This window comes from Scyliorhinus canicula, chromosome 15, assembly GCF_902713615.1.
Source record: "Scyliorhinus canicula chromosome 15, sScyCan1.1, whole genome shotgun sequence".
Classification (NCBI taxonomy): Eukaryota; Metazoa; Chordata; class Chondrichthyes; order Carcharhiniformes; family Scyliorhinidae; genus Scyliorhinus; species Scyliorhinus canicula.
The window spans coordinates 44,949,952-44,972,211 of NC_052160.1; the positions used below are offsets into that span (position 1 = coordinate 44,949,952).

Here is a 22,260-nt window from a genome sequence, read left to right on the forward strand (position 1 = left end):
GGAAAGGGAAGGGAGTTCAGGCACAGAAGTTTCGGCTCCATCAATGAACAGTGTCGATGTCCACAGCAGCAGGAGACAGACAGGAGACGGGAATTGCAGGCAGTATTCTCAGAGTATGGAGAGAAGCAGGCGGATCGCAAATACCCTGAAGGGTGTTTTCCCATTCGTGAGTATTAAGTATCAGTGACATTCTAGGATCCACTGTTACCTTAAATTGGGTGGGGTGGGGGCAGGTGCAGAGGGGATTTTCTTCATGTTCAGTATGCAGTACATGACTAACAACACCATAGGTTGGCTGAGCTGGTGAGAAAACGCTTAGTGCCAGTGACTAGTCTCTTTGATAGCTGCCAGTTTTATGATTTCAGAACCCTGGACTTTAATGTCAAGTAGGGTTGGGCTGAATGCTCAGTCACACAGGACTGCAGCAGGTTTCACAGAAGCTGATGCTCCACAATGGGCTCAGTCAATGGGTCCTCAGAGACTCTTCGCATTTGATTCTGGTTGAGACTCGTGCTTGTCTGGCAGCAAAGAAAGACTTCCTTTCTGAGCAGGTCATCCCACAGACATGGGATCCACTTCCTCTTCATTCCTGCAATTTCAGAAATTAATTCCATCTCAATCAACAAATCTGATTGAAAGTTGTGCCTATTCTGCAGAACCAACGTCCAAACTCTTTCTCCCTACACTGTCCCCACTGTAGGTGCAAGCAGATCACTTGGGAGCCAAAGCCGGGATTGGGCTGCGCATCTTGTGGGGAGCTTTACTTTTGCTGGTCGTGGCTGCAGTTATCGGGGTCTCAGCCGTGGGCATCCTGAATCTGAGAGGAAACAACCGGCAGGTAAGTTAAACCCTCTGATTTACTCCTTTCCTGCCCTCCAGGCTCAGGGTAATGGACAGTCGAGTTAGGAAAGTGGAAAGATGCTGGAGGCTGAAGAGGAATTGGTCAGTTGCGAGGTAAATTTGAGAGACTACAGTTCTTTACAACAAACTGGGAATGTTAGAAACAGACAGGAACTGAACAAGGGGATCAGCTCAGAACTTATAAATGTTTACAAGAAGCTGGATCATTTCTCAGATTCTGAATTAGCTGCTGTGTTTCCTGGAGTTTCTCATTCTATCTCCGCCCCAAGTGTGTGGCTTTGGCTTGACATCTTACACACCCAAGTTACCTGTTCCAAGCACAAAACATTGCATTTTATTTCAACTAATGGTTCATTTGGGTTCATTTAGAAACACTTTGAACTATTGTGAGATTTTTGATCCACAGAATAATATAGCACAGGAGGCTATACTAAGATAACCTCCAGGTGGTGCTTTTTTGAGTATGGTGGTTCCTGATTGTATGTTTTCTGTAAGTTTTAGTTCCTTGGGCATATTCTGTACTGTTTTAAATGACTGAGGTTGCTTCTTTTATTTCCAGCGTTAACTCTGTAGAATGTAATAAAAATGCATGGTTAATGCATTGAATTTCAAGACTTCTGTAACTGAATTCAAATTAGTCTTTTAGTAGTACAGAAATTGAATGTTGCTGAAAAAAGAGACGCCTATCTAAGCTTTTCATCTTGCGCTCATCTTGGCCGTTCGCAAGATTACCAACAGTAATTTACACTGTTTTAAAAAAATTTAGAGTACCCAATTCATTTTGTTCCAATTAAGGGGCAATTTAGCGTGGCCAATCCACCTAGCCTGCACATCTTTGGGTTGTGGGGGCGAAACCCACGCAAACAAAGGAAGATTGTGCAAACTCCACATGGACAGTGACCCAGAGCAGGTATCGAACCTGGGACCTCAGCGCCGTGAAGCAGCATTGCTAACCACTGCACCACCATGCTGCCATTACACTGTTGATTGGTTTGCACGCGGACTCTGCTTGGTGAACACAGCAGGGAACAGTTAATGGCCAAGGTTTTGCTTAAATTCAAACCAGGTAGGTCATTTATGACTGGTCAAGTCATTGCCATGGCGAATGAACCAGGGAATGGCTGTCCCCTGAGCTTTGTTCACTTGAAAAAGGGGCAATATGTGAACATGCTCTTTCCGCATTCAAAGGACAATGACCTGTGCGCGAATATATGTGGTTTCTAGCATCCATGCGTAAGTGAGCCATACTGTGAGCCCGACTGATAATCTTACATCGCCGTTCAGTTCATTCTTAACAACAGGCAAAATGGCGACCGTATCCAAACAGCCCGTGATTGCAAAACTCAAAACATAGTGTCCAACATTGGATGTAATTCCACAATTCAACAACATTTGCTAAAAATTAATATTTCTGCTAGAGCGGCCTGCCTGGTCTTGTGATCTTTCCTGATGTGTGCAAGACTCAAATCGTCAAAGTTTAGTGGGATTTGAACTCGGGCCGCTAAAGTAGTACTCCAGTTGAGGAAGAAAGAACTTGCATTTATATAAAGCTTTGGTATCCCAAGGCACTTTACAACCAATAAAGTACATAATGTAGGAAATTAAACAGCAAATTTGCATACAGTAAGCTCTCACAAACAGCAATGAGACAAATGGTCAGGTAATCAGTTTTTAGTGATGTTGGCTAAGGGAGAAATATTGGATAGGCCACCAGGAGAATTCTATGCCAGTCAAAACACTGTGGTGGCAGGTTTTATGTCTATCTGCGACGACAGACGGGGTCTTGCTTTAAAATCTCATCCGAAAGACAGAACCTCCAACAGTGCAGCACTTCCATGGTACTATAATGCCAGCCTATATTTAACATTAAAGTTAGGGCAGCACGGTGGCCTAGTGGTTAGCACTGCTGCCTCATGGCGCCAATGTCCCAGGTTTGGTCCCGGCTCTGAGTCACTGTCCGTGTGGAATTTGCACATTTTCCCCCTGTTTGCGTGGGTTTCGCCCCCACAACCCAAAAGATGTGCAAGGTCGGTGGATTGGTCACGCTAAATTGCCCCTTAATTGGAAAAAATTAATTGGGTACTCTAAATTGTTTTTTTAAAAATCAAAAAAATTAAAGTCTTTGCAGTGGAACTTAAATCCGCAACTTTACTGTGTGAGACATAAGAGTTCTACTCATTGATCCACTGCTGCCACCTTGTTTCCCAGGTAAACCCACCAGCTAGTTCAATATTCTCAGTATTTACTTGCACTGGTCCTGTTCATGCTGTAAGCTCATCTCCATTCTCCATGGAGAAACAATATAAAATAAGAGGCCAAATTCTGAAGGGAGTGCAGAATCAGAGCGACATGGGTGCATATATCATTGAAAGTGTCAGGATAGTTGGACAGAGCAGTTAATAAAACATATGGTAATCTGGGCTTTATTAATAGGAGCATAGGGTTTAAGAGCAAGGGGGCTATGCTGAACTTATACAAGACACTAGTTAAACGTCACCTGGAGTATTGTGTAGTTCTGGAAACAACTTAGGAAGGATGTGAGCGTATTGGAGCTAGTGCAGAAGAGGTTTACGAGAATAGTTCCAGGGATGAGAACTTCAGTTATGAGGATAGATTGCACAGTGGGCTAAACAGCTGGCTTGTAATGCAGAACAAGGCCAGCAGCGCGGGTTCAATTCCCGTACCAGCCTCCCCTAACAGGTGGCGGAATGTGGCGGCTAGGGGCTTTTCATAGTAACTTCATTGAAGCCTACTTGTGACAATAAGCGATTATTATTATTAGATTGTAGAGGTTGAGACTGTCCTCTTTGGAGAGAAGGCCAAGAGGAGATTTGAGAGAGATATTCAAAATCATGAGGGGACTGGACAGTGTAGACAGGGAGAAACTGTACCCACTCGTGAAAGGATCAAGATAAGAGGGCACAGATTGTGGTCTTCAAAAAAATCAAATTTGATATGAGAAAAACCTTTTTCCTCTCAGTGAGTGGTTTGGGTTTGGAATGCATTGCCTGGATGTGTGGTGGAAACAGGTTCAGTTGAGACATTCAAGAGGACATTAGAGGACTACTTGAATAGTGTGCAGGGGTACGGGAAAAATAAGGTAATGTCACCAAGTCAGATGCTCATTTGGAGAGCCGGTGCAGACATGATGGGCTGAATGGCCTCCCGCTGCACTGTAACAAATCTGAGATTGAGAAGTTTATCCATTCATGCACAATGCATACACTTGCTTACACATTTTTTTTCACCCGATCTGTGTGCATTTGTGTTGTTTTTGCTCTAAAAAAAGTGTTGTCCTTTGATGCAATTCAGTAAAACCAAGATCGAGGAGATCATAGCCACTGGGTTGAAGTTTTCTCTGGTTTTAATATTCGAGCTTCTGCTTCTCCCCAGGTTGTGCAGATAACATTTCACGATGTACAAGGTGCCATAATCAGTCAGTCAGCGGTTGTGAACGAGGAGGAGGATCTGGTAACTTACCACAGAATGGACAGGAACCACACAACCGTGGTGCTGTTTGACAGCAAGAATGTGAGTAAGGGACTGAGGTGGCTCTATCGATGAGCAATGTTTTATATATTAAGTTACGAGTTGCTGCTTGGAACTCTCTCAGACGAATCCTCAGACTGCAACTGGAGGAGGCTCGGTTACAGGGATTTTTGTTTTAGCACAAAATAGGCAAATTAGTTCAATGGGTCTGCTTCACATTGCTTCTCCTTGCACCTTACTTCATCTGGCCCAACCAGCATGTCCTCCGTTTCTCCCTCATTATTTAACAAGCTGTCCCCTATAGGGTATGTATATATTCTTCAACAACACCCTGCAGAAGTGAGTTCGACATTCTAAACACTCCCTAGGTAAACTAGTATCTCCTGAATTCGCTATTGGATTTTTTAATGACTGTTTCATTTTAATTGTCCCCCTAGTTTGGACTTCCCCTGAAATGGAAGCCTCTTCTAGGCTGGAAACATGGATGTCTGGGTTTCCCTGTATTCTGTGGAGGTTTAGCTCCACCGTGTGTGACTTTTCTTCACAGATTTCCCCGCCTGGAAGTCAGTCTGAGTGACAGGCCTGATTTCCACTCGAGCAGGAAAGAAAAATTCCAGAGCAGCTGTTAGGAGCAGGTAGGGCGGGTTTTACTAAAATAAAAGGAAAATGCTGCGGATGCTGGAAATCTGAAATACAAACAGAAAATGATGGATAAACTCAGCAGATCTGGCAGCATCTGTGGAGGGGGAAACTGTGTTAAAATTTCGGATCTAAATGATCCTTTTATTGTTGTTCCTGAGAGGGTGGTAGGGTTGGGCTGGATGTCCGATGCACAAGCCCAATTCCATGTGTGTGTGTGTGTGTGTGTGTGTGTGTGGAGCTGGGGAAGCATTGCTGCTATCCGGACACTTTTAAAAAAAATGTAAAGTGCTCAATTCATTTTTTTTTTCAATTAAGGGGCAATTTAGTGTTGCTGATCCACCTACCCTGCACATCTTTGGGTTGTGGGAGTGAGACCCACGCAGACACGGTGAGAATATGCAAACTCCACACAGTGACCCGGGTCCCTGGCGCTGTGAGGCAGCAGTGCTAACCACTGCGCCACCCCGCTATCCAGACACTTAATTCTTCGTAGCTCAGATGATCAAGCCTCAACCAGCCTTATTTAAATTACCAACCAAACTCCTGAGAGCAGCTTGTCTGTCCACTCCTTCTTTTGTTAAACCCGGCAAGGGGGGGGGGGGGGGGGGGGGGGGCGTGAGGTCAGATTTGAGATTCTTTAACATTTTATTATCTCACCCGACCTCAGCACCCCACCAGTTTCTGGGTCTTCAACTTCATTCCATAAAATGAAATGAAATGATTAAATGAAATGGAAATCGCTTATTGTCACAAGTAGGCTTCAAATGAAGTTACTGTGAAAAGCCCCTAGTCACCACATTCCGGTGCCTGTTCGGGGAGGCTGGTACGAGAATTGAACCGTGCTGCTGGCCTGCCTGGTTCTGCTTTCAAAGCCAGCGATTTAGCACCTGTGCTAAACCAGCCACTTCAAACTCTCAACTTTGTAACTTTTAAAAAGAAATTAGAGTACCCAATTCTTTTTTTTCCAATTAAGGGACAATTTAGCGTGGCCAATCCGCCTACTCTGCACATGTTTTTGGGATGTGGGGTGAGTCCCACGCAGACACGGGAAGAATGTGCAAACTCCACACAGACAGAACTTTTTAAACTTCTGACTCACCAGAAGACCAGAATGACCAAGTGCCCCATATTTTAAGGGACTGTCCCTTATTTTGACTGTTTGTCTCATGTCCCTTATGGGTCACTTTTTGTCCCTCAATTCTAGGGCAGCCTGAGGAAGACTGATCCGGGGAGTTTTCAGTGTATGTTTGAATGATTCGATCGGAAGTGAATCAGGGGGGGCCTCACGGTAGCATGGTGGTTAGCATCAATGCTTCACAGCTCCAGGGTCCCAGGTTCGATTCCCGGCTGGGTCACTGTCTGTGTGGAGTCTGCACATTCTCCCCGTGTGTGCGTGGGTTTCCTCCGGGTGCTCCGGTTTCCTCCCACGTTCCAAAGATGTGCGGGTTAGGTGGATTGGCCATGCTAAATTGCCCGTAGTGTAAGGTTAATGGGGGGATTGTTGGGTTACGGGTATACGGGTTAAGTAGGGTGATCATTGCTCGGCACAACATCGAGGGCCGAAGGGCCTGTTCTGTGCTGTACTGTTCTATGAATAGGCCAGCCCGCAAAGAGATGATAAAATTGTGGCGCAACAGGATCCTGCCCCTATTGTCCCATGGTTGAAGAGTCCCTCATTTCATTTGAGTTGGTCACCCTGCGCGAGAGATCTGTTAATATTTCAAAATAACAAAATCCCCAACCACTGCAACACTTCTGCAACCCATTTTGAAAAGAAATGAAGTCACCGAGAAAAAGCAGTCCAGCAACAGAATGTGACCGAAACCCCAGGCCCGTGATTTTTTCAAACCTTCTGTCACTGCTCATTAAAACCATCCAGAACTCTGTTTATCCTGTTGCGCCACAATTTTATCATCTCTTTGCGGGCTGGCCTATTCACTTCCGATCGAATCATTCAAACATACACTGAAAACTCCCCGGATCAGTCTTCCTCAGGCTGCCCTAGAATTGAGGGACAAAAAGCCCCCTCGGGGATATGACATGCACGGAGTCTGAAGAATAATTTTTTCATTAAGGGGCAACTTAGTGTGGCCAATCCACCTACTCTGCACACCTTTGGGTTGTGAGGGTGGGACCCACGAAGACACGGGGAGAATGTGCAAAATCCAAACTGACAGTGGCCCGGGGATGGGGTCGAACCAGGATCCTCGACACTGTGAGCATGCCGTTGAAAGCCTGCGAAATATATGAATTTCTTGCTTTAACTGAGGAGTGCTGAGGTAAAGTGCCGAGTGTCATATGCACACAGACTGAACAATTTTTCTGCCCCTCAACAGGGTTTAGTTTGTTACCAGCCTGGAGGAAGTAACATCTGTCTAGTTCGGAAAATGCTGGCTGTCGACCAGGAAAATATTCACACTGTCATCACTGCCCAAGAGCAGAAGGTAAGGCAATGTTAACACCTCTTAGTGGCAGACTTGAAATCAGATTATAGCTTCATAGTTGCATCAAAAGTCAGGTGCAGTGAATGAAATCAGCTACAGATAAAAATTGTTATTCATAGGTTAAACTGGTCTGTTTGTCAGGCAGATGGGACACTGTCCCATTCCCACTCAGGCTCCCACCCTGGCCTCTTAATCGGACTCTGTTGACCTTGTCACTGGCTCTCTCCCTGGCCTTGAGAATTTCATTTATATTTCTGATTCCCCCTAATTCCTGACTTTTACAGACCTCATTTCTGGCTCATCTCTTCCCTTCCTGGACTCTCTTGCTCTGTCTAACTCTGGCAATGGACTTAATGGACTTAAGTTTGGGGAACAAACTTAGTTTCTTCGAGCGAAATTTGAAGTGAACTTCAATTTCATGTGCCTTAACATAGGACAGGCAGAATAATTAACAAAGTAACAAACACGATAGCTTAAAAGGTAAGATGGTAGATAAATGTCTGCCATCGCTTAAGGAGCCTTTTCAGAACCCTCAAGAATCGGTCCAAATATTCAACCAGTCCCACCATGCGTTCCCGGCAGCGGAGGGTGCGAAGAAGCAGAAAACCCATGACAATGGCGGGCCGTCTCCGCAGAACAATCCTAGTCTACTGAGGAAAAAAGACCAAGAAAGATGAACCATTCATTTAACTAAGAAAGTTAAGAATGGTTTCCATTGGTGGGGGTGGGGGGGGGGGGGGGGGGGGGGGGTTACAGTGCTGCAAAGGGCAGCGGTAGGCTAGAAGACTGGGGAAACTTTAGAAACCAGAAAACTTATTAAAGAAATAATAGTGGGAGACATTACAATATGTGACTAAATCAGCGAGAAATAAAAAACAAAACAGAAAGTATATGAAAAAGGAAGAGTGGCTAATATAAACTTACAAGAGGGTACTAGGACATTCATAATGGACAATAAGGAAGTGGCAGAGAGTTTGAGCAAGTATTTTGTTTCTGTTTCCAGTAGTAGAAGACACGAAAAGCATCCCGATTGTAGCAGCAAATCAGAGTAAAAGGGAGGGAGGAATCAAAAGCAATCACTGTCACTAGAGAAAAAGTATTAGGAAAACTAATGGGAATGGTTGACAAATCCCTTGGAGGCAATGGCCTTCATCCAAGGATCTTAAAGAACTGGCTAGAGAGGTGGTGGATGCATTGGTTGTAATCTTTCAAAACACTAGACTTGGAAAGGTCCCAGATGTTTGGAAAACTTCCAGTGCAGCACCTCTATTCAAGAAAGGAGAGAAACAGAAATCAGGAGAGTGTAGGTCAGTTATCCTAATATCCACCATTTTGAAAATACTGGAATCCATAGTTAAAGTAGTTGTAGCAAGAAATTTTAAAAATCAAGCAGAGTCAACATGGTTTTATGGAAGGGAAATAATGTTTTTTTTATAAATTTAGAGTGCCCAATTATATATTTTTTGGATACTTAAGGGGCAATTTAGCATGGCCAATCCTCCTAACCTGCACAGCTTTGGGTTGTGGGGGTGAAACTCACGCAGACACAAGGAGAATGTGCAAACTCCACACGGACAGTGACCCAGGGGGGCCGGGATCAAACCCGGGTCCTCAGCCCTGTAATCCCAGTGCTAACCACTGCGCCACATGCTGCCATGGGAAATCATATTCGATGGATTTGTTAGAAATCTTTGAGGAGCAACAAGCAGGGTGGATAAAGGGGAACCGGTATATGTAGTTTATCTGGTTTTCCAAAGGTACCACCTTAAATGTCACTATAGAAGATAAACAGTTGTGGTGATGGGGTAATATATTAGGGTGGATAAAGAATTGGGCCAACAGAAAACAAATTCCAGATAAATGGGTCATTTTCAAGTTGACAAATTGTAACCAGGATTATGCCGCAGGAATCAGTGCTGCGGCCTCAACTATTTACAATCTATACAATGACGTGGATGAAGGGAAAGAGTGTATTGTAACCAAATTTGCTGATGATACAAAGGTAGATAGGAAAGTAAGTTGTGAGGCGGATACAATGTCTGAAAACATAGGCATACAAATTAGTTGAGGAGGACATTCAGCACATTGAGCCTTTCCCATATTTGATAAGATCATGGCTGGTCTGATTGTGATCTCAATACCACTTTCCTATTGATCTCCGATACCCACCAAATTCCGCAGTCAATCAATAAATTAACTCAGTCTTAAAAATATTCAATAAGCCTGCCTCCACTGAACTGTGGGCGTAGAGAATTCCACAGACTAACAATTCCCAGAAAAATAAATTCTTCTCATCTGTCTTAAATGAAATGCCCCTTATTTTTAAACTGTGTTCCCTAAATCTAGTCTCTTTCAAAAGGGAAACACCTCAGTATCCACCTGTCAACCCCCCTCAGGATCTTATGTTTCAATAAGATTACCCCTCATTCTTTAAATGCCAATGTATTGAGACCCAACCTGCCCAACCCTTCCGCAGAAGATAACCTCTTCATCTCAGCAATCAGTGAACCTTCTTTGAACTTGGGAAAAAAATGAGTGGGTAAAAAGTTGGCAGATGGAGCATAATGTGGGTAAATGTGTAGTTGTCCATTTTGGCAGGAAAAATAGAAAAGAATATTCGTTAAATGAAGAGAGGCTACATAATGCGGCAATACAGAGGGCTCAATGTGGCCTCATACATGAATCACAAAAGGTACTGAAATTAATTAGGAAGGCAAATTGAATGTTGGCCTTTATTGCAAAGGCAATGAAGTATAAAAGCAGGGAAATCTTGCTAAACTATGTAGGACAATCATCTCAGCTCCAGAACATCACTGCAGGAGTTCCTCAGGGTAGTGTCGTAGGCCCAACTATCTTCAGCTGCTTCATCAATGACCTCCCTTCTCTCATAAAATCAGAAATGGGGATGCTCACAGATGACTGCACAATGTTCAGCACCATTCGTGGCTCCTCAGATAATGAAGCAGTAGTCCATGTCCAAATGCAGCAAGACGTGGACAATATCCAGGCTGGTCTGATAAGTGGCAAATTACATTTGTGCCACACAAGTGCTAGGCAATGACCATCTCCTATAAGAGAGGATTGAACCACCGCCCCTTGACGTTCAATGGCATTACCGTTGCTGAATCCCCCACAATCAATATCCTGGGGGTTACCATTGATCGTAAACTGAACTAGGCTAGCCGTATTAATATTGTGGCTACCCGGGGCAGCATGGTGGCGCAGTGGTTAGCATTGTTTCCTCACGGCACTGAGGTCCCAGGGTCAATCCCGGCTCTGGGTCACTGTCAGTGTGGAGTTTGCACATTCTCCCTGTGTTTGCGTGGGTTTCGCCCCCACAACCCAAAATAAGATGTGCCGGGTAGATGGATTGGCCATGCTAAATTGTCCCTTAATTAGAAAAAATGAATTGGGTACACTAAATTTTTTTTTAAATTTGTGGCTACCCTGGCAGGTCAAAGGCTAGGAATCTTACGGTGAGTAACTCACCTTCTGACACCTCAAAGCCCGACTACCATCAACAAGGCACAAGTCAGGAGTGTAATGGAATACTCTCCACTTGCCTGGATGAGTGCAGCTCCAACAACACTCAAGAAGCTCAACATCATCCAGGACAAAACAGCCTGCTTGATTGCTCCTCCATCCACAAACATTCAAACCCTCCACCACCGATGAAAAGTGGCAGCTACAAGATGCATTGCAGTTACTCACCAAGGTTCCTTGGACAACATCTTCCAAACCCATGACCACTACCATCTAGAGGGACAAGAGCAGCAGATACCTGGGAACCCCATCACCTGGAGGTTCCCCTCCAAGTCACTCACCACCCTGACTTGGAAATATATCGCCGTTCCTTCACTTTCGCTGGGGCAACATCCTGGAACTCCATCCCTAACAGCACAGTGAGTGTACTTACGCCTTAAGGATTGCAGCAGTTCAAGGAGGCAACTCACCACCACCTTCTGAAGGGCAACCAGGGATGGGCAATAAATTGCTGGCCTAACCCGTAAATTAATTTTTAAAAACATTGATGAGAACAGAATCCTGCTCACTTTTGGTCTCTTTATTTAAGGAAAAATATACTTGCATTGGAGGTGATTCAGAGAAGGTTCACTCGGTTGATCCCAGTGATGAAGGGTTGTCTTATGAGTAAATGTTGAGTTTGGGCCTTTACTTTTTGGAAGTTAGAAGAATGGGAGATCGCCTTATTGAAACACAAGATTAAAATTCAGAGGGGTTGACAGGGTAGAAACTGAGAGGATGCTTTCCCTCCTGGGGGAACCCACAACTAGTTAAGAGTTTCAGAATGGCTGGTCTATTGGAAATGGAAATGAGGAGAAATAGTATTGTTATGTTTTTGGAATTCTCAATGGAGGTTGTGCTAGATTATTGAAGGTTGCATTTTGATCCAGAGGGGAAAGAGGTGGGAGCAGGAAAATGGAGTTGAGGTTACATTAGATCAGCCATGGTCATAGCGGATGCAGGAGCATGCTCAAGGGACTGAAATATTGACTGTTGCTTCTATCTTTTGTTTTGAAATTCAAATTCTTAAATAATTAGTGTAATGTAGTTACAATGAAGATTATTGTGAAGCTCTGCCTGTAGCCTTCTGGGTTGCTAGAATCCCAGTGATATTTACAGTTTATTTAATTTGCATTCACTGGCAGGAAGAATAAGTAACTCAACAAAAGCCAATAACGTCTTAAATCCAACATCAGTTTGAATTAAGACTGAGTGATCTCATGGGGGTTTCTACCTGGGCAACTGGAGCACACCAGGATTTACACAAATTTTCAAAGGCAATTTTCCTATTAAATAGGATCATGACTAATTAAGAAATATATTAACATGCCCATAGATTAGGACGCTGAATTCATTAAAAATGATCAAATTGTTACTGCAGTGATATTTTACATGGATATTAGTACATTAACACAAGCCCTGCAAGCCAAGTTCACCCTGTGTATTTTGACAGTGTGCTGTTGTCCAGAATGAAATGCATCCCTGATGAGTGGCCATTGATTTAACACAGAGCCTACTTTGTTCCACTCTCGCTGCAAAAGTTGCAGCATTAATGTGGAATGCTGTGCTGAAACATCATCTCAGTTCACCTCTCCAATTCAATTCCAATCAAGGAACTCATCGTGGAGGAGAACTAGATTTCAACGAAATTTAGATCACTTGTTTGAATCTGTAGAGGCTACAAAAGGTTCCACATGCTCCAGTAACCTCGCCCAAGCAGCTATTTTTCATGTGTGAGCCCAAACAGTGAACTGGTCAACTGTGATGAGGAGTCACAGTGTGTGTGATCAAAGCATCGCCTGATATCCACTTTCTAGCAGAGGCTAATGTACAGCAATCAGAACGTGGAACCCAGGCTGATTTTCACCCTACTTAATCCAAGGTCGCTAAAGCCAATTGTGCCACATCCATTCTCTTGAATGAGTTAGTTCAGTTAACTAATAAGAAATCAGGCCTTCTGTTCTGTAGGGCTCATTACTGCTCTAAGCAATTCATTTACCTAATGGTATGTTTGTCCCTCATTTATAAAAGCAACTTTGCTGTTAAAAAGGACAGCCAGACATGCAGTGCTTGCGATCATGCATCTTGCCGGAATTGCAGTTCTTCTGTACTTCATTTGCTATATAAAAAAAACAAATGTTTCTCCCTGACTCGGTGTTGGAAGCTTGTTTCTCAGACCATACCTGTTACAGTCTCAGTTCGTAGAATCATATAATTTACAGTGCAGATGGAGGCTATTTGGTCCATCAAGTCTGCACCGGCTCTTAGAAAGAGCGCCCTACTTAAGCCCACACCTCCACCCTATTCCCATAACCCAGTAACCCAGCTAACATTTTTTGGACACTGAAGGGCAATTTAGCATGGTCAATCCACCTAACCTGCACATCTTTGGACTTTGGGAGGAAACCGTAGCACACGGAGGAAACCCACGCAGATACAGGGAGAACATGCAGACTCCGCACAGACAGTGACCCAAGCCGAGAATCGAACCTGGGACCCTGGTGCTGTGAAGCAACTGTGCTAACTACTGTGCTACCGTGCTGCCCACGGTATTATTAAATTTTCCTTTGAAAACTGTAATGGTCACTGCCTCATGCAGAGGAAGTTGTGGATTTGAGAAATCTGGCCTGGTACTGCTGAAAAAGGATGATGGTCAGGGCAGGCAAGATCTGGAGGTAATATTGAGATTGTAATTTAAGATGCGTCTCAACTTCCACACAGTATTTGTAGAACAGAACAGGTCATTCAGCCCAACTGGTCGGCACCAGTTTTTATGCTGCACATAAGCATCCTCTCTCGACTATCCTCTCTCCACTACTTTATTAAATCCTATCAGCATAGCTCCTTTCTCCCTCATGTATTTATCTAAATTCCTTTTAAATTCCCTGGAGTATGTTTGTAAACTCTCAGGTTTCATCTTTGCTCACTTTACATCCCATATTACTATGTGACTTTCCTTCGCAGACATGTTCCCCAATTTCTGAATTTCCGATGCTCTCTCTATAGTTTCTTCCAGTCCTATCCTACTAATGCCTTAACAATCTTTCTATGCTTTAAAATATTTATCAAATTTTCCTTTGAAAGATGTAATGGTCGCTGCCTCAAACAATCCTGGTAAAATGTTCCAAACTCTAACAACCCTCCACATAAAAAGGAATATATCCTAACATCACCTCATTGCTTTTATGGGATAACTTTAAATTACTGACCCCTTATTGACGCCAGTTAGAGGAAACATTTTTATTAGATCTCCTCTTACCTCCTGTGTTTTAGTTTAAACAATGGTAGTTTCTCAACTCTCTTCTAGAACTAGGGGCACGAGTCTCCGACCCCCACGCCGGGTGGGAGAATCGCGGGAGTGCCGGGCGATTCACGCCACGCCGCCCTGGAACCCGCACGCGATTCTCCCACCCCCCCCCCCCCAAATGGCGTGTCGCGTTTTACGACAGGCCACTCGGAGAATCGTCGCTCGCCATTTCTAACGTCGAGCGGCGATTCTCCGGTCCGGATGAGCCGAGCGGCCTGCCTAATCCGACAGGTTTACACCAGCGCCAACCACACCTGGTCGCTGCCGGCGTGAGCAGCGCGTGGCCACTGCGTATGGGGCCTGTTTTGGGGGGGGGGGGGGGGGGGGAGAGGGAGGATCAAGCACCAGGGGGGTGCTCAGGAGGGGTCTAGCCCGCGATCGGTCCCTACCGATTGTCGGGCCGGCGTCTCTAAAAGACGCACTCTTTTCCCTCCGCCGACCCGCAAGATCAATGCTCCATTCTTATGGGGCGCCTGCGGGGATGACAGCAACCGCACATGCGCGGGTTGGCGCTAACCAACCTGCGCATGCGCGGCCGCGTCATTCAGGCGGCGATGCTTTTAAGCGGGCGCCAAGGCCCGGCGCGCAAAATTGACAACGCGCCGCCGCTCCTAGAACCCTGGGGGGTGGGAGAATAGGGGGCGAGGAGCGGCCTCCGACACCGGAGTGAAACACTCCGGTTTTCACTCCGGCGTCAGCACTTTGTCGCGCCCTAGGTGTCTCATAATAAGGGGTCAGACATTTAGAACTACATTCCTGCCCTGTGGGCTCCACTCCCCACACGCTTCTACTCTTACCATGGCATGGTGTTTCTCCATTGCTCTTACTCTCATTTATAGCCTCCAAACTCGCCAGCAAAGACACAGGCATTTTTTTCAACTCAAATAATTGCAAATGTTTAGAATAATCTACCAAGAAAGATAACAAGACTTTGAAGTTATTTACGACATAATTGATCCCGTAGTGAGAAACATAACTGAGTGATGAACTTCAGTGAAAACGTTGACAGGCAGTAGGGATGAACTTGACTGTTGATAAGCAACAGTGATTTTCTTCAAAGAGAAAGATGATGTTCTAGAGACATGGGATTCAATGGGGAATGAATGCATCGACAGGTTGAGCTTCAATGGTATATTTAGTCTGCTTGAACAATGGGTTATGATTAGAGAGTTATGAAAGTAATTTCATATTCTGGGGTTATGGAGGGTGAAGGCTCACCTGGCTGATGTAGACTGGGGCTGGGGGCATGGACAGCGTGTCTATTCCAAAAGCAATTTGGAGTCCAAGAGCAGAGATGCCAGACGAAACAATCGATTGGTTGAGTGGCATTGAAGAAAAGGAAAGTTAAGGCTGTGGAGGGATTTTGAAATCAATCTGTGGAGGACAAGGAACCAATGGAGATTTGTAAAGGTATGGGGTGATGGATGAACAGCACTTAAAACAACATATATATTTACATAGCTCCTTTGACATAAAGGCAAAACACAGAAACACTATAAAATAAAGTATGCCACCAAGACAGAGATGTTAATAACTTTAGACTGTGACCTTTCTCCTCTATCTTAAATCCTTTTTCTTCAATATCCCATACATCTTATTATCTCAATGCAATAATGCCTCTCCCCCCCCCCCCCCCCCCACCCCCCCCACACACACACACTTCCTCACCAGGCCATCTATCTTGTGTTAAGATTGCTGCATCTTGCTGCAATCTTTCCGAGCTACCGTTTAATATCTTAACACATTTCTCCCTCGCTTTAATTCTGATGGAGAATCAGATGGACTTGAAACATTAACTCTGTTTTCTCTCCCTACTGCTGTTGCCTTACCCGGAGTTTCTTTTCCCCAGAATCCTCTTTTTGCAAGGAGAAATTAGGTCAGATGAACAAATGTTTGGTGAATGAGGTTGACTTTAAGGAGTGGCTTAAAGGAGGAAAGCGAGGAAGAGAGGCAGAGAAGTGTGGGAAGGGCATTCCAGAACTTGGAGAATAGGCAACTGAAGGCATGCTGGTGAGGTAATTATTATTGGGAATGCACAAGCAATCAGATTTCGAAGAGCACAGATATTTCAGGGGGCTGTGAGGCAAGAGAAGATTAGAGAGATATGGAGGGACAAAGCCACAAAGGGGTTTGAGAACATGGACACGAATTCAGGATGTACAAAGTTTGTAGCAAATTTAATCATTTGGAAAACCATAAGAATTATAAACATTGAAAACATTGCTTATTTTAGTTCAACCAGTTGTTGCTGCTGAGAAATGAAACCCAGTTCTCCAGGAAGTATCTTGGAATTCTGAGTAGAAACAAAGTGGACCCACTGACTCTGGGACAGCACATTGACAGTCTCTGCAATCAAACCCCTGTGTACTGGCTCCAGGAAAGTAACAGTAAGTACCACACTTTAAAAAAGAATCAATTCTTGAAAATGTTATTTCTGAAAAAGTCTCAGATTAGGAATAATCTCCTTTCACTCATTTCATTTATATCTTACAGACTTCAGAAAGTCAGATATAGAATTTACCTTCTTCTGCTCTACAATAAACTCCACCTGTCCATCGATAGGTTTCGTAGGCAGACAAGGTCATGATGCAGAATGTTTACCACATGACTTTGTGGTTTAACAAGTGATACATTTCTACTCGGGCTTGCACAAGCCCCAATCACAGGAGCTTGTTGCACTCATAACGTTTACGATATAGTGCCCCGACCTCACAGAACTCTGGCCCATGAAACAGCTCAGAGGGTGTGGCTGTGATGTGAATTCAGTCAGTAATTAAATGCATGCTAGTGATCCCGAATGGCTGAATTCCATTTGGCTGCTGATTTTTCTCACAATGCTACCTTTCTGCTTCAACAGGGCCTGGAAGACAACGGCTGATCTACTTCTGCATCGATATCTGTTTTCCAAACAACGTCTGTGTCTCAGTGTGTTTTTACTATCTGCCAGATTAAACACTCCTCGTTGCACCTTTCCTTCACGTTAGTCTTTACAATGACAGAACATAGCCGGTTTGTTTAAAAAAAACACTTAATTTAATGTACAATCCTCAGTCTTTCCCTTACTGATTCCCTTCTTTTCCAGTTCTTATTCAGTATTTTCGCAGTTGGTTAATGAACCTCAATGCAAGGACATGCTGCAACGTATGCGGAGGGAGGGGAAGGGGAATGAAGTTATTTTTGATGGTCTGTTTTTAAAAAAACACTTTGTTTTCCCCTAGTTCGTAAATTTATCAATTTTACAATGGCATCAGAAGACTAGTTTCTTTACCATCGATTTTTGAAGTTTCCTGGTTTGTGTTACTGAGATGTATACCATCCATATATGTTTTTGAGCTTTTCAGAGAAACAATAAAATTGATCAAGTCAACACAGATAAACTTCTATTATAGCCTGTAACATGGATATTGAATTTCATTACTCATCACTACTTCAAAACTATGGTACATCCATGCCACAAAATGGGGGAGTAGTAGGAAAGAGGGAGGTCACTTATTGCAGAGTGAACGATACAAACGGAGTACAACATCCCTTAACCGGAAAATTCCAAAATCCACACTTTTATTTGAGCGCTGACATGACGTCTCAAGTGGGAAACCCCACAAGGCTCTGGGAAGGTTCCCGGGCAACGTGCGGGTCCCAATGTGCCACCTATGTGCAGGTTCCGGGAACAGGCCGTTTCACCTCCTCGAAAATGATATTCCGAAATCCGATACACTCTCGGTCCCAAGCATTTTGGGTAAGGGATGCTCAACCTATACTGATAAGAAAGGGGGTCACTTAATGCAGTGACGTGCACAAAAAGAGCAAGATGGAAGAGCTTGCATTTCTTCAGTGTCTTACATGATCTCAGAGCATCCCAACGTGTTTTATAGCCAAAATACTTTTGCAGTATAGTCAATATGGTAATAAAAGAAACACAGCATTAAATTTCCACACAGTAAGTTACCACAAACAGTAATGTAATAGGACCAGATAATCTGTTTTAATAATCCTGGTTAATGGATAAAATTGGAAAACCCTCCCTACTCTTTGAATATTGCCATTGATCCTTTATGTCTACTTGAGAGCATAGACACAACCTCAAGTTAGTTTCTCATCTGAAAGATAACCCACTCTGTTGTGCTGACCTTATGTACCAATCTAAATTACATGCTCAAGTCTTTGTAGGGGCTTGAACCCACTATCTTCTGACTCAGAGGTGAGAGTTCTAGCACAGAGTCACAGCTGACAACTAAGACATACCCACAGATGGAAGTCACTTAATGCAAAGCGCAAACAAAGTTGCTGCACAATTATATGTGACGGATATAGAGAGAAAATACTCAAACAAGAGTGTAAAGGATAGAGAAGTCATGTAATGCACAGATCGAGATGAGAGAGGTGACTCAGTACAAACAGAATGTAAGGGATAGGGAGGACCATAGATACTGGAGCAGACTATTAAAACTCGCCAGCCTGTTTTGTCATTCAGTGAGATCATGGCTGATCTGCAACTTAACTCCATATACCAATGTTTGCCACATATCCCTTAGTGCATTTGGTTAACAAAACACTATCAATCCCAAAACTCCATAAATCCATGTTTGTTACATATCCCACAGATACTCCCACTCCACCCGGTCGAAAGCCTTCTCCGCGTCCATCGCCACAGTCACTTCCTGCCCCTCCGGGGACATCATAATCATGTTAAGCAACCTCCTCATATTTGCCAACAACGGTCTCCCTTTCACAAACCCTGTTTGGTCCTCACCTATCATCCCTGGGCAGTCCTCAATTCGTGAAACCAACACCTTCACCAACAATTTAGCATCCACATTCAGCAACGATATCAGATGGTACGATCCACACTGCTCTGAATCCTTAGCTTTCTCAGTATCAGGGAGATGGACGCCTGCAACATTGTAGGAGGCCAACATCCAACTCGCTTTCTCCCCATACTTGTATATTGTCCCCCTGGCCCTACGCAGCTGCCCTACTGCCTTCTCCATGGACACCAATACAAAATCCATCTGGAGCCTCTGCCTGTCCCTCAGCAACCCTGCCTCAAAGGCCTCCGAATATCTCCATTCCACAATCAAGAATCTCTTCCATCAGCCTTGCCATCTCTGCCCATTACGCCTTTTCTATGTGCCCGAATCAAAATAAATCCCCCCCCCCCCCCCAAACCGAACCACCGACTTGAGCGCCTCCCACAGCATTGCGGCCTTAACCTCCCCTATGTCATTCAGCTCCACGCACCCCCGAATGGCAACCCTCACCCACTCGCACACCTCCTCATCCGCCAACAGTCCCACATCCAACCTCCATTGTGGAGGCTGCTGCCTCCCCCCCCTCTCCCGGTCCACGCGCAAATCCACTCAGTGCAGCGTGTCGTCGGAGATCACAATTGCCGAATACCCAGAGTCAACCATCCCCTCCAACAACACCTTGAATACGACAAAAAAATTCAATCCGGGAGTACACCCTAGTGCAAAGGGGAAAAATACGAAAATTCCTTTGCCCTCTCCCCACTCCACTTAGTCAATCCCTGCTTTGCGTGGCTCCCCAGACCTAAAATACCTGACTGTGAAATGTCATCCTTTTTACCTCGCACGTGAATTTACCTCTGTACTCATCACAGCAATCTACATACCACCCCAGGCGGAAGTGAAGAAAGAACTTGACGAACTATACTCCACCATCAGCAACCAAGAAACAAATCAACCTGAAGTCCTGACAATCGTGGCTGTACAATTCCAACAAGGCCAACCTCATGAGGGTTCCACCTAAACTCCATCAGCATATCTCCTGCCCCACCAGAGATGCAAACACACAGAACCACTGCTACACGAGCATCAAAAGGTGCCTTCCGCTCCATTCCCCGACCACACTTTGGCAAATTTGACCACAAGTCAGTTCTCCTATTTCCGGCTTACAAACAGCAACTAAGCTTGCTGAGCCAGTCAAGAAAACCGTGCAGTGCCGGTTCGAGGCATCAGAGGATATCCTCCGCGACTGCTTGGAGTCTGTGGACTGGTCCATATTCAAGTTCGTGACAGCTAACCTGGATGAGTATGCAACCACCGTCACAGACTTCATTGTGTCGCGGACTGTGCACCAAAGGAAACAATATGGGTGTTCCTCAATCAGAAACCCTGGCTTAACCGAAGGGTTCACTCCTTGCTGAAGTCCCGGACAGAGGCGTTCAAGTCTGATGACACTGACCTATATAAGAAATCCAGGTACAACGTATGTAAAGCCATCAGGGATGCCAAAAGACAATACCGGACCAAACAAGAGTCCCAGGCCAACGACACAAACCCACGTCTATGGCAGGCTTACACAAGATTACAGGCTACAAAGCAAGGCCAGGTAGAATCTCTGGTACTGGAGCATCCCTCCCCGATGAACTGAACGGGTTCTATACCCGCTTTGAACAGTCAGCCAAAACATCAGTGCTACCCACCCAAACAGCCTTGGACACACCCATTCCCACTATTACAGCGTCGGAGGTAAGAGCCGCCTTCTTGAAAGTGAAACGCGGAAAGCAATGGGCCCCGACGGAGTCCCTGGGCGAGCACTCAGACCCTGCGCAGACCAGCTGGCGAGCGTATTCGCAGTCATCTTCAACTCTCACTTCGCCGCTCCGAGGTTCCCACCTGCTTCAAGAAGACTACCATAATATCGAAGGTGGAGGAAGGATTGGTGGAGGGGTTGGGAGCCCCAATTGGAATTGAAGAAATAGTAGAGGGGCTGGAGGCCATACAATCGGGTAAGGCCCCGGGACTGGATGTGGATGGCTATCCAGTGGAGTTCTACAAGAAGTTCTCGGTTCAGGTTTGGGTGGGGGGGGGGGGGGGGGGTAGCATTATGCAAGGACACAAGTCTGGGGGCATTGATAACGGCACCTCTGCCGTTCTCGTCGGCCCGGTACTTCACAAGCACAGTGGTACTGGCGGCCCTGTGAGTCTGGGGGCAGTGGAGGAAAGATATGAGAGTGGAGGGAGCTTCATTCTGGGCCCCGATTTCCAATAACCGTCAATTTGTACTAGGAAGGCTGGTTGAGGGGGTTTCGGAGATGGCACAGAGCAGGGATTGAGAAGATATTCATAGATGGGAGCTTCCCTTGTTTGAAGGCATCTGCAGGTATGGGATTTTTTGCTAAGGCAGGTTTCGACCTTTCCACTCCTACCGCTACGGGGGATACAGGACAGGGTAGTTTCCAGAACAGAGGTGGGATATGATGCTTTGAGTAGAGTTACCACATCCCCATCATGCGGCAATAGTCCTCAACATCGGGGCGAGAGCGACACGCACGCACACATCTCAAACAATTTTTTTTTTTTTTTTTTCAAATAATTTTTTATTGAAATTTTTCGATACAAACATTTACCCCTACTACATTTTAAATTATAACACAACAAATCCCCCTGGAAAATCCTCCCCACGCCCTCCCCCGCGCGCACCCCCCCCCCCCCCCCCCCCACCCTCCCCCCCCCCCCCCCCCCCCCCCCCGCGCTACCCGTCTAGCAACCAAACCGTTTTTCCCTTTCTGCCGATGGCCTCGGGCAGTCATTGCCCACGACCCCCCGCTGACGTGCTCCCTTCGTTGCTATCCCCCCCCCCTCCCTTCCCCCCCCCCCCCCCCCTTTCTCCCCGGGTTGCTGCTGTTTCGGCCTCCAGTTCCTATCTCTGATCCAGAAAGTCAAGGAAGGGCTGCCACCGCCGGAAGAACCCCTGTACCGACCCTCTCAGGGCGAATTTGATTCTTTCCAATTGGATGAAGCTTGCCATGTCGTTTAACCAGGTGTTAACACTTGGTGGCCTTGTGTCCCTCCACTGAATCAAGATCCTTCTCCGAGCTACAAGGACGCAAAGGCCAATATTCCGGCCTCCCTTGCCTCCTGTACTCCTGGCTCCACCCCAACCCCAAAAATCGCTAGCCCCCACCCTGGTTTGACCCTGGTTCCCACCACTCTCGATACCGTCCCCGCCACTCCCTCCCAGAACTCTTCC

General features: G+C 45.4%; 1 protein-coding gene across 1 annotated transcript; it reads left to right on the forward strand.

The window, feature by feature from the left end:
- Positions 1-17,646, forward strand: bricd5 (BRICHOS domain containing 5). Its single transcript, XM_038820588.1, has 6 exons — positions 1-166; positions 701-838; positions 4,255-4,392; positions 7,329-7,436; positions 16,499-16,652; positions 17,123-17,646. The coding sequence occupies exons 1-6, from the start codon at positions 44-46 to the stop codon at positions 17,215-17,217; spliced, it is 756 nt and encodes a 251-aa protein (XP_038676516.1). The 5' UTR covers positions 1-43; the 3' UTR covers positions 17,218-17,646.
- The last annotated feature ends 4,614 nt before the right edge of the window (positions 17,647-22,260 follow it).

Bases quoted from the DNA above. Each gene is read 5' to 3' on its own strand.
- bricd5 (XM_038820588.1), top strand. From the start codon at position 44: ATGAACAGTGTCGATGTCCACAGCAGCAGGAGACAGACAGGAGACGGG. The intron at 167-700 runs GTGAGTATTAAG...TCCCCACTGTAG, and splicing joins TGAAGGGTGTTTTCCCATTC to GTGCAAGCAGATCACTTGGG. The intron at 4,393-7,328 runs GTGAGTAAGGGA...GCCCCTCAACAG, and splicing joins TGCTGTTTGACAGCAAGAAT to GGTTTAGTTTGTTACCAGCC.